At 41.2% G+C, this 12,206-nt stretch overlaps 1 protein-coding gene across 2 annotated transcripts in view; it reads left to right on the top strand.

Annotated features, from left to right (window-relative positions):
- Nucleotides 1–12,206, top strand: part of LOC139445537 (protein MON2 homolog) — a 162,653-nt gene that overhangs the window by 92,780 nt on the left and 57,667 nt on the right. For both annotated transcript variants that reach the window (XM_071226680.1, XM_071226679.1), the window contains exons 6-9: nt 553–813; nt 2,385–2,583; nt 8,051–8,643; nt 11,203–11,346. In XM_071226680.1, coding sequence (XP_071082781.1) covers nt 553–813; nt 2,385–2,583; nt 8,051–8,643; nt 11,203–11,346 — 1,197 coding nt within the window. The remainder of the gene's footprint in view (nt 1–552; nt 814–2,384; nt 2,584–8,050; nt 8,644–11,202; nt 11,347–12,206) is intronic.

The following is a 12,206-nucleotide window of genomic DNA, read 5'->3' as shown; positions in this document are numbered from 1 at the left end:
CATCTCAAACTTAGTACACATAATCTGTGTCATATGGAGGGGTGCATTCAAAAGAAAAACAAATTGTTGTTATTAATTTTCCATTTTTTTAATGAATTTTTCAAACCCTAACGTCCGTCTTAAAACTTTGTCCACGCGATTTCTCTTAAACTATTCAGTGGAATTATCTCAAACTAAGTACATATAATCTGTGTCATATGGAGGGGTGCAGTCAAAAGAAAATTGTTCCAAATTAATTAATTTTCCAATTTTGTATGAATTTTTCAAACCCTAAGTTAACCCTGTCCTAGCTATTTGATTTGTAACTACTGACACACTAGGCGGGTTGCGGGTATTAGTGAGCCACGCTCACTTTTGCACTTGTTTCTTCTTTTTTTCCCTCCTCCAACCCTGGACTTTGGGCTGAAAAATCCATAATCCCCCCCCCCCCCCAAAAAGCCTGACCTTAACGGAATGTTAAACCCTATTTCACAGCACCTTGCTACCCAACCAGTAAAGCACCATCAATAATTCTCCCATCCAACTGATGCCATCTTCATCCTTGCCTTGCAGTGGAACATCTCGGACTTCTTCTACCAGAATCGGCAACGAATCAAACAGGAACTGCATGAGAACTTGTCGGAGTCTGAGCGCAACAAGCTTGGAATGCTCCCATTTGATGCTCTGTGGATGTGCTTGTTCTCCAAGCTAGGTGACCTGTGTGTTGACCCGCGACCAGCGGTACGCAAGAGTGCTGGACAGACTCTTTTCTCCACCATCTCAGCCCATGGCGCCTTACTGCAGCAGGAGACTTGGAAGAAAGTCCTATGGCAGGTGGGTTTCAAAGAGGAGTGGGAATAAACGTTTAAGATTCATTACTCCAGGCCAAGCAAATTTAATTTTTAGTTTTAAAGAATTTCTTTGTCTTTGCGCAAATTTTGAAAACAGGAAATTGTTGTTCATTTAAGAGTAGTTTGCTTGGAAACAATCTTGAATTGATAATTGTAGATATAAACTGAAAGTAAAAAGACATTTTCAATGCATCTTCCCTGGCCAAGGGTGGAAACTGGACTTTTATAGGCAGTTAACGCCCCTGCATCAGGAAGATGTTTTCAATGCAGAATCTTACAAAAATGATTTTAAAATACTGTCTTCTGTGAGACAATGAATAATTGGTGAGCCCATGTTGCATAATGATAATTTTGTCAAATTCTGTGTTCAGCAGTAACAGAAGTGCTCATAAAACTTAGAAAATTTGCAAAATATTTCATTTCAACTTCAGGGTTTAAAGATATTTCTGCACATTTCAACAATGGACCACTTAACTGTAGTAACTAAAATATATCAAAGACAAATGTTCCTGTGGCACATTGGCAACAGGCCCAGTAATCAGAGGCGCTACAAGTCACTGTGCAGAGTTGTGTCCCTTAGGTATGGCAGAAACTGATGATTGTTGCTAGGTTTGTCAGCACTATACCTGTGCTCATGGGTTTCATCAAAGAGATAAATGCCTAACACCTGCTTCACTTAAGATTTTGGGAATGGCTATATTTGTGTATCCCAACAGAAAACAGTTACATTTATTTCTTCAGTCCTGTAGACTACTGGCCCATCAAAAGCATAATCAAAATATGTTTTTCATTTTCGTTTAGATTTAAGCTTTCAGTATGATTTTTTTATGTCCCATATTTTACTTTTTAAAGCAGAAACTTACAAAAAAAGGATCAATTTAAACTATATTCTTCTTTCGAACAATAAATAATTGGTCATGTCCTGTGGTCATGTAGTGACTGAAGCACACATAAAATCTTAGGAAATTTGCAGTGCATGAAAAATCCACTGAAGGCTTTAACAGATATCTGCAGAACCCTTTCAACATTTGACCAGCTAACAACTGTTACCTAAATATTGCTCTAAAAGAGTCAAACAGTATTATACAGAATATGCTAAGTAAACAAACAGTATTATACAGAATATAATAAAAAAAAAAAAAAATTCTTGTTATTTAACGCCGCACTCAGCAATATTCCAGCTATATGGCGTGGGTCTGTAAATAATTGAGTCATGACCAAACAATATAGTGATTGACCTCATGAGCATCAATCCCCACAACTGGGATACAATGGCTTGTATCAACCAAGTCAGTGCGCCTGACCGCCGGATCCCATCTTACAACAAGCATTGTCGCCTTTTACGGCAAGTATGAGTTGCTGAAGACCTATTCTACCCCAAATCTTCACGGATAGAATAAAATAAGTCAAAAACATTGATGCCACTGAAATCTGGAGTAAAGGAAAATAATCAGTAGGGGGCATGGTATCTAAGTGTTTCCTTGGTGTGTCAATAAAATGAATCAGCTACAAATGATGTTGATGTTGAGGATGTTGATGTTGTTGATGTTGCAGGTGCTGTTTCCCCTGCTTGAGCGGGTGCAGAAGTTCTCCAGCAGTGCATCAACTATCAAGGATGAGCTGTCGACCGGCAACATTCTCATCCACCACTCCCGTGACACCGCGGAGAAGCAGTGGGCGGAGACGCGCGTCCTCACACTCGCCGGGGTAGCCAGGACCTTCAACTCCAAGAGGAAAATATTACAACAGCTTGGTATGAACATAGATTACACAGGACGTAGTTTGTTTACGCCATAGTCACCAATATTCCAGCTACATCAGGGGCGGTCGGGTAGCCTAGTGGATGAAGCGTTCGCTCGTCACGCCAAAGACCCGGGTTCGATTCCCCACATGGGTACAATGTGTGAAGCCCATTTCTGTGTCCCCCGCCATGATATTGCTGGAATATTGCTAAAAGCTCCGTAAAACTATACTCACTCACTCACTCACTCACTCACTCACTCACTCACTCACTCACTCACTCACTCACTCACTCCAACTACATCACAGTGACATGAAAATAATCAAGTCTGGGCCAGACAAACTAGTGATTAATACTATGAACAGGACCCATGCTTCTGGGTACGATGACATGCAATCAAACAAGTCAGCATCCCTTTTGTTGCCACCTTCATCATCCATGTGTCAGTCGAGGCCGTTCAGGTATCCCTTCAGGAAATCAAAGCATTTTGACGTTTGTTTGTTTGTTTGTTGTTTGACGCTGCACTCAGCAATATTGCAGCTATATGATCGCAGCCTGTATTTTATCAAGTCTGGACCAGACTATCCAGTGATCAGTACTGAGAGCAACAATTCAAATTTGGATGACACACTTTCAAACAAGTCACCGAACCTGACCAACTCGACCTGTTTGGTTGCGTCTTACGAACAGCATAGGTAGCTGGGGTTCTATTTGACACGGAATCCCCATGGGGTGCATTTGGATGTGAAAAAACATGACAATACATGATAGATTAGTGCCAATTGTCAAGCTGTATTGATGTAACTGAAGATGATACGACTTCTATGTCATGCTTTAAATAATCCAGGGGCACGGGTGGCCCAGTCGTCTAAGACGCCGCAATTCACTGTGCAGAGTTGCGTCCCTTGGGCACGCCAGAAACCTATGATTGTGGGTTCGAATCCCGGTTCACCCCGATTATGTTTCTAGGTTTGTCAGCACCATACCCGTGCTCGTGGGTTTCACCGAAGTGGTAAACGTCTGAAACCTGCATCACTTCGGGCTTTCCTCCCACATTAAGCTGACACGCCGTGATATAACTGGAATACTGTTAAAAGCGGTGTTAAACACAACTCACTCACTCACTTTAAATAATCCAGTCAGCAGAACACGTCATGGGGATTGGATCAGTACTGTTATAAGCACCCCGCTCTAATAAGCGCCCTACTTTACCTGCTGATAACCGGTGCTCTTTCTGTTTGGAACAATGGGCGTTGATGATAATTTGTCCGCATCGTTAATGTGGAGTTGCGTTATCACACATACATAGATCCCAAGTTAAGACGTGCAAGCCTGCAGGTATTATTATTTGTAAGAGACATATACATGTAAATGGGTAAAATACTGAGATCGGTCGTGTTCTGAGTTCGTCAAACCCTGAAATTTATGATCTTTCAATTCTGTTTTTTTTAACCAAAATCATATTCTTATATGCGACCCTATTTCTAATCTTGAGAGCGCCCTGGGCGTTTATTACGTCGAATACAGTATTATAACTGCCAGAAAGGTTTGCAAAGGGAGTGCTTCTACATAAATACTTTCTTTCCTTGTTATGCGGTCTTAAAAAAACCCAGCGTAAGTTGATACTGCTGCTGACCAATCAGATTCCAGGATTCTAACACATCATGGTACAATCATGCTGAAACTAAAAGGAAGATTATTTAAATTAATAACAGGCGCATTGTAGTTAATGTGTGATTACTTGATTACTCCTCGCTGATTTATTACCCACTCTCGGTGTTAGATGCAATTACTCATCAGTCAGACATGGATGCATCTGGATGTACATTCAGTCAGCCAGCATCACTGATGCACATTCCAGACGGGTTATGGGGACTTTGGGTCACTCGGGGAAAATTAGTCGCTTCTTTGATGTCTGAGGCCAGTAATCTGCATTCTCTTCTCTGAAATCTCTAATAATGATATATAGAGAACTGTCGTTTCAAGTCAGGTATGGTTATAGTCATCTTTCCGAGGCAAGAGAGTCAACTGACTATATAAGTTCAGTTTCCACCCTTGCCGAACTAGGCTGGTATTATGTAGATACATTTTGGCTGGACTAACGAGTCTATGCATAGTCCAATCAAAATCGCGCACCAAAATCGAAATCCGGTTCGTAAACTGTCTTGCAAAGCATGTGCACCGCCAACTCGTTTTCAGCAGATATTTTCCAAAACTTTTCCTGTTTTAATCGAGGTGCTCATGTAATTTGATACATTTCGCGATGTAAGACCGGTTTTATCACAATATTATAGATCTTGATTATCGAGCAGATCGTCCTGACTCGGCACCACCATTTTGTGTGAAGCAAACGCAAGTGATATGAGAGGTGGAATCTGATTGGTCCATAGGAGAGGCTTAGAAGTGGTAATAGCCACTGGTGGCGCTACGATCGAGCCCAGTAATTCCAGCCTAGTTGGGCAAGGGTGGAAACTGGACTTTAATAGTCAGTTAACTCTCTTGCCTCAGGAAGATGGGTTATAGTCTTTGTCAATAAGAAAGGATAATGTAGATTGAGTTTATTAGATTCACACTGTTGTACTATCCAACAGTGGGTTGCGTAATATGAAGAACCAGGTATTATGATACTCTCAAATACTGAATCTCATGATGAGCAAGATGTTATGATAGAATGAAGCATTGAATCTCTTGATGATTCAGATATTATGATCTCTTAATTTCAGACAGCCAGATATTATGATACACTCAAATGTTAAATCACTTGATTGCAGACAACCAGATATTATGACAAACTCAAATGTTGAATCACTTGATTGCAGACAACCAGATATTATGATACACTCAAACGTTGAATCTCTTGATTACAGACAACCCTATATTATGATACACTCGATCGTTGAATCTCTTGATTACAGACAACCCGATATTATGATACACTCAAACCTTGAATCTCTTGATTACAGACAACCACATGTTATGATACACTCGATCGTTGAATCTCTTGATTACAGACAACACGATATTATGATACACTCAAATGTTGAATCACTTGATTGCAGACAACCAGATATTATGACAAACTCAAACGTTGAATCACTTGATTGCAGACAACCAGATATTATGACAAACTCAAACCTTGAATCTCTTGATTACAGAAAACCAGATATTGTGATACACTCAAACGTTGAATCCCTGGATGAACTAGATGTTATGATACACTCAGATATTGAATCCCTTGATGATTCAGATATTATGATCTCTTGATTACAAAGAAGCAGATATTGTGATCCACTTCCACATTGAAGCCATTGTTGATACAGACAATGTTGGGATATAACTGACACAACAAGCGGCCATGCTGCATTATAACACCAGCAGTAATAGGAATACTATTTAACTTAAGATGTGTCTCAAACTGAAATAAGTCCTCTTTAGTGCATAATGAAAGTTAAACTAGTCAAGAATAGGGCTTCGTCAGTGTTGGGGAACATCAAAGTGGTCGTAAGGACGGACAAGGTGATATATGAATCATTAATTCTCAAACTTCATTCTGGTAGTGAACTGGCGGATTTATGTTCACGAAAGCCTATCTGTCGGACAAATGCTTGATTGCACTTGGAACATCATCCTAAACCTAAAGATAGGATTGAGACTGCCGTGAATGATTTAAGATTCGTACCACTGTCAACTATTATGACGCAAATCAATGTCACCAATATCAAACATAATACCATAACACTTCTAAGAACATATGCTACTCAAAAGAAGTTAAAGCACATCCAATTCTTTCATATTTCTATAGTTAATCTGTCATGTCATTATCTATAGTAATATGAAAGAATCAGGTGTTCTTTCAATTCTACTGAGTTGTCCATATTAGGGTTTTTCTTTTTTATTTCTTAGTCGATGGTTTAAATAAAATATAAAAAATGAATCATTTCAATTTTTTGTGTTCATATTTTTGTTGGTGTAAAAATGGAGTCTGTAGGATGAGAAAACAACCAAAACTAAAATTCTGTTACATTTTGTGCTTTAGTGAAGTATGTTAGAAATATAACAACAAAAACACACTGCTTGGAGTATGGGGGAACACTGAATACTATTCATCATGGCTATGACTTGTGATTTGTCTTTTCATAATTGCAAATTATCAGCCTCAGGTGTGATATTAAAAGTTTAAACTAGAACTTTCGTTTATTCCATTTCCTGACTTGTTGGGTCAATGGATCTGCAAAATAATAAATACAAAATCAGACACCTTAGTATTCCTGGTTGGCTTATCTAGAGGATTCACACATTTTTGATGGTTCCAGGGGAGACAAGAATCCAACCCTCTTGCTGTTGAAGAAAGGATTATGAATATTTGTATAAAACACTCTTGAGAGTAATTAGTATTTTTTGGGTCAACAAGTCTTAGCCAGTTTTCATAACATGTCTGAAAATGCTGTCATTCTTTTGACGAATGACATTCCATTTCTTAACAAATATACTGAACAAAAGAAGTTAGGGATCAGGTCAATTTAGGGGATGTTTTTTGTAGTTAAGACTGAGCTCACAATTTCATAAAAAATATCCCCCAAAATATTCATGATTTTTAGCTTTTTGTTCATTCTAATGGTAAAGTAGTTTTTTAAGCTGTACAGGAATCGTTTTCCATAGAAACAACTTTAACGTGGGATCAATTGAAGGTTGTGTCTGTATATTTGCAAAATGGGGGATATTTCATTTCCTCATCACATGAACACATGACACTTTTTATGGATAGCAAGTTCTTTTATTCTTTGTCACGATGTTTCAGATCTACTTTTTGCTTCTTCATTCACCTTATGGGGCCATGGTTGGTCCAGTCATCTGCTGTGCAGAGTTGCGTCCCTTGGGCACGCCAGAAACCTATGATTGTGGTTCGAATCCCGGTTGCCCCTGATTATGTTCTAGGTTTGTCAGCACCATACCCGTGCTCGTGGGTTTCACCGAAGTGGTAAACGTCTGAGACCTGCATCACTTTGGGCTTTCCTCTCACATCCTCTCACATTAAGCTGACACGCCGCGATATGACTGGAATTAAAAGCAGCGTTAAACCCAACTCACTCACTCACTCATTCATCTGATGAAGGAGCAAGAAGTAGCTGTGAATTGTCAAGAATAAAAGAAGTTGCTATCCATAAAAAGTGTCATGTGTTCATGTTCCTCCAACTTTTAATGCCAATCAATGTCTTCTTCATGGATGCTTAGATCTTGTATGTATGGGGCGGTCGGGGAGCCTAGTGGTTAAAGTATTCGCTCATCATGCCAAAGACCCGGGTTCGATTCCCGACATGGGTACAATGTGTGAAGCCCATTTCTGGTGTCCCCCTGCCGTGATATTGCTGGAATATTGCTTAAAGCGGCGTAAAACCATACTCACTCACTCACTCTTGTATGTTAATATAGTGAATAAATATGAAATATCATGATGATGGATAAAATTTATCCTTTACAGGTGACTTTCCCCGAGCCTGGTCCCTGCTGCTGGACCACATAGAATCCGCAGCCATGTGCCCCAACGCTGAGGTCTCTCTAGCAGCCCTGAAGAGCTTCCAGGAGATCCTGATAAACAGAGATCCATCTAAACCTGAAGATCTCCAGGACCTGACCTCTGACTTTATCCAGCCTCCCCTCGAGGAGGTCATCAACCGAACTGGTGATGTCAAATCACATACCCAAACAAAAGCTTCAGAAAACACTACCGACTCGGACAGTGATCTTTCTCTGTGGATGGCTGCCTGGAAAGTCTGGTTGAATATTGGCCAGATCGCAACACAACCTCCAGAGAATGTGGACAAGTCACAAAAAGTTTATGTCCCTTCTCAACATTTTTTGACGGCTCTTCTTCAAACTTTTCCAGCTCTTTTCATGCACATCAAAATCCGTTTTGTGACTGCTGACTTACACAAGTTGTCGACGGTGTTGCGGCGGGCGCTGTCCGTGCCTGTGCAGGGGGAGGCCTCGCCGTTCATTATCCCAACATATCCTGATGTCATCATTACACCACTACAAGAAACTGGCCTTCAAGTGGTTGATGTTCTCATTAGGGTAACTTCTATGTTGAAATCACTCTCATACCCAGAGTTCCTTGCAGTGAACGCGTACCTCATTCGTGACCAACTCATGTTATTCAGGGACAAGCCGAATAGTGACTCGTTCCCCTCTCATGGTCATTTTTTGCAACCGGGTTCTGTCTAAGAACAATGTGCATAGCTTAAAGAATTGTTGTGTAATGACTCACGTATATATTCCCCATATATATGTTTTCTAAATCCCATTTAAAACACATCGGGACTTACAGTATTATACAGCATGTTTGAACACATTTATGGTGGGTATATTTTTAAATGCAAGATGTGTAAAGTCAAACATTATTTGTGAGGGATTCCGGGGTAGAATAGGTCTTCAGCAACCCATGCTTGCTGTTAAAAGCGACTCTGCTTGTCGTAAATGGCGACTAACGGGATCAGGTGGTCAGGCTCGCTGACATGGTTGATGCATGTCATTGATCCCAATTGCGTGGATCGATGCTCATGATATTAATCACTGGATTGTCTGGTCCAGACTCGATTATTTACAGACCGCGGTCATATAGCTGGAATATTGCTGAGTGCAGCGTTAAACAAAAACAAAAAAAATCATATTTTCGCACATAACAATCATCGATAGGGGGACGAGTCTTCTTGCAGGTAACGGAAAGGGGCGAGTGGTGACAGATGCCTTGTACCTCTGCTGCAAGATTAGTGAGATCTTACAGTTCATTCAACTGATTACATATACTTTTCATTTTTTACATTTTTAAAAAGTCAACACATTTAGATACACAGGCCATTAAGTGAGAAAGCATCCTAGAATGTGAAAAAGTATATCCTTGTGGGTATTTACGGCTACACATCATCAAAGCCCAAAGGAGAGCCAGCGATACCGTAATTTTTATGTATCACTGTGTTATGGGTCTTGGGAAACTTTGTAGTTTTCTCTCTAATCACATGAACAACTGTAAAACATCTCATACGCTATTAAAAGATAATTTTATCTTAAAAACAAGCCATCATCTGGGTATGTACAATGTCTGTGTGACAGTAATCACGACAAACATGGCCATCCGAAAACATATGTCGGCTGAAAACGTATAAATCCGACAATATAAAGATATATGGTCATGCACCTCACTAGTGCCGTTGTTGTTGTTGTAGCATACATCATTTACATACATCTAAATAATTATGCAAAACAATAAGGAAAGTGCACTGAAAGGCCAGTCAGCTCTGATTTCTGAATAAGTGTGTTTGTTTACAAACAAGAAAAAAGTCTGGTCATGTGATATGCAAATTAGATTGTGGCAGTAGTGTAATGCTAAATCATCACACTGACAGAGTTTGTGTTCATTTGGCCGGACTGTACCAGTACGGCTTTAAACAACAAAGAAAGAAAGAAACATAATCAGGTTAAAAAAGGATTCGAACTCGCGATCATTGGTTTCTTTTCTGCTTTAGTGTGTTGGGTGTGTGTGATGGGTGTGTGTGATGGGTGTGTGATGGGTGTGTGTGATGGGTGTGTGATGGGTGTGTGTGATGGGTGTGTGTAATGGGGTGTGTGTTGGGTGTGTGATGGGTGTGTGTGATGGGTGTGTGATGTGTGTGTGTGATGTGTGTGTGATGGGTGTGTGTGATGGGTGTGTGATGGGTGTGTGTGATGGGGTGTGTGTTGGGTGTGTGTGTTGGGTGTGTGTGATGGGTGTGTGTGTTGGGTGTGTGTGTTGGGTGTGTGTGATGGGTGTGTGTGATGGGTGTGTGTGATGGGTGTGTGTTGGGTGTGTGTGATGGGTGTGTGTGTGTGGTGTGTGATGGGTGTGTGATGGGTGTGTGTGATGGGTGTGTGTGATGGGTGTGTGATGGGTGTGTGTGATGGGGTGTGTGTTGGGTGTGTGTGATGGGTGTGTGTGTTGGGTGTGTGTGATGGGTGTGTGTGATGGGGTGTGTGTTGGGTGTGTGTGTTGGGTGTGTGTGATGGTTGTGTGATTGGTGTGTGTGATGGGTGTGTGTGATGGGTGTGTGTGATGGGTGTGTGATGGGTGTGTGTGATGGGTGTGTGTGATGGGTGTGTGTTGGGTGTGTGTGATGGGTGTGTGTGTTGGGTGTGTGTGATGGGTGTGTGTGATGGGTGTGTGTGTTGGGTGTGTGTGATGGGTGTGTGTGATGGGTGTGTGTGATGGGTGTGTGATGGGTGTGTGTGATGGGTGTGTGTGTGTGGTGTATGTGTGATGGGTGTGTGATGGGTGTGTGTGTGATGTGTGGGTGGTGTGTGTGGTGGGGTGGGTGTGTGGTGTGTGTGTGTCTGGTGTGTGGGGTGTGTGTGATGGGGGTGTGTGATGGGGGTGTGTGTAGGGGGGTGGGTGTGGGGTGTGTGTTTGGTGTGTGTGTGATGTGTGTGTGATGTGTGTGTGTGTGTGTGTAATGCGTGTGTGGGATGTGTGTGGGTGTGTGTGTCTGGGGTGTGTGGGGTGTGTGTGATGGGTGTGTGTTTGGAGTGTGATGGGTGTGTGGGGTGTGTGATGGGTGGGGTTGTTTGATCCCAAGCCCACTAGACTTGATATTGGTGTTTCAGACGGTGAAGACCGGCCCTGACTCGATGCAGTCCATGTACCCTGACATCTTCAACCAGCTGCTGACCTTCATCCAGTATGGAGTCCGAGCACCCAAGTATGGTGGCATAGAGACAAAGGCTTTCGGCACAGTCAAGGGACCACAGGTGATGACGGAAAATATCATCTTGCAGGACACAGACATACTTTCCTAACAACTGCTCTATAAATGTACTATTGCAATAAAACTTATGTTGTGTCTATATCAAAACCCAAAAATAAAATGCAGCAAAAATTGAAACTTGAAACATTGTTTAAAAAAAGACCCAATAATAGAAATAAAATAGAGGTTTGATACGTTTGGAACTCACTGACAGGGAGGAAAAACAGATGCTGAAGACTTTACCTCGCTAGGATCAAGGGGCAAGTGAGCTGATGGCATGGCTATAGCCGGTGTCTGTCCGTTGGTCCATTTATGTTTTCTTTAATGAAATGAAACTGATGAAGCATGTCTAGCATCATTATCTGAGATACCTTCATTGCATTCAAATCAAAATTCAATTTTTAGAGCTGTGACCCCATTTGGAAACAGGAACTGCTTCCAATCTTATTACTGCTTAAGTACTGAGTGAGATACCTATTCGGTTCATGTACACAAAAGGCGAACGAGGTGACGAGTGAACACTTTAACCACTAGGGTACCCGACCACCCCGGCAGATAATTGAGACAAATTATTCTCTGGCTTTGACATTTTATATTTACAGTTAATGTTTCATATTTGAATTGTTCTCTGATAAAATTGTCGCAGGAAAAAATGAGAGACAAATATTGACATCTGTCTGGGTTTCAGTGAGTATGACTGGAATATCACAAATATAATAATTCAATTCATGTTTGCCTTTAAGGGGAAGTTGTCCCGTGATAGCAGGCCCCAATTAGTTCATCGACGTCATAGGTCTTAGGCAACCCATGCTGGCGACTATGCTGGCCATAAGAGGCGACTAACGTGATCGGGTATTACGACCC

Source organism: Haliotis cracherodii, unplaced genomic scaffold, assembly GCF_022045235.1.
Source record: "Haliotis cracherodii isolate W230 unplaced genomic scaffold, xgHalCrac1.p SCAF_6, whole genome shotgun sequence".
Taxonomy (NCBI): domain Eukaryota; kingdom Metazoa; phylum Mollusca; class Gastropoda; order Lepetellida; family Haliotidae; genus Haliotis; species Haliotis cracherodii.
The sequence above is the reverse complement of the archived record's forward strand: the minus strand, read 5'-3'. Positions and strand labels throughout refer to the sequence as shown.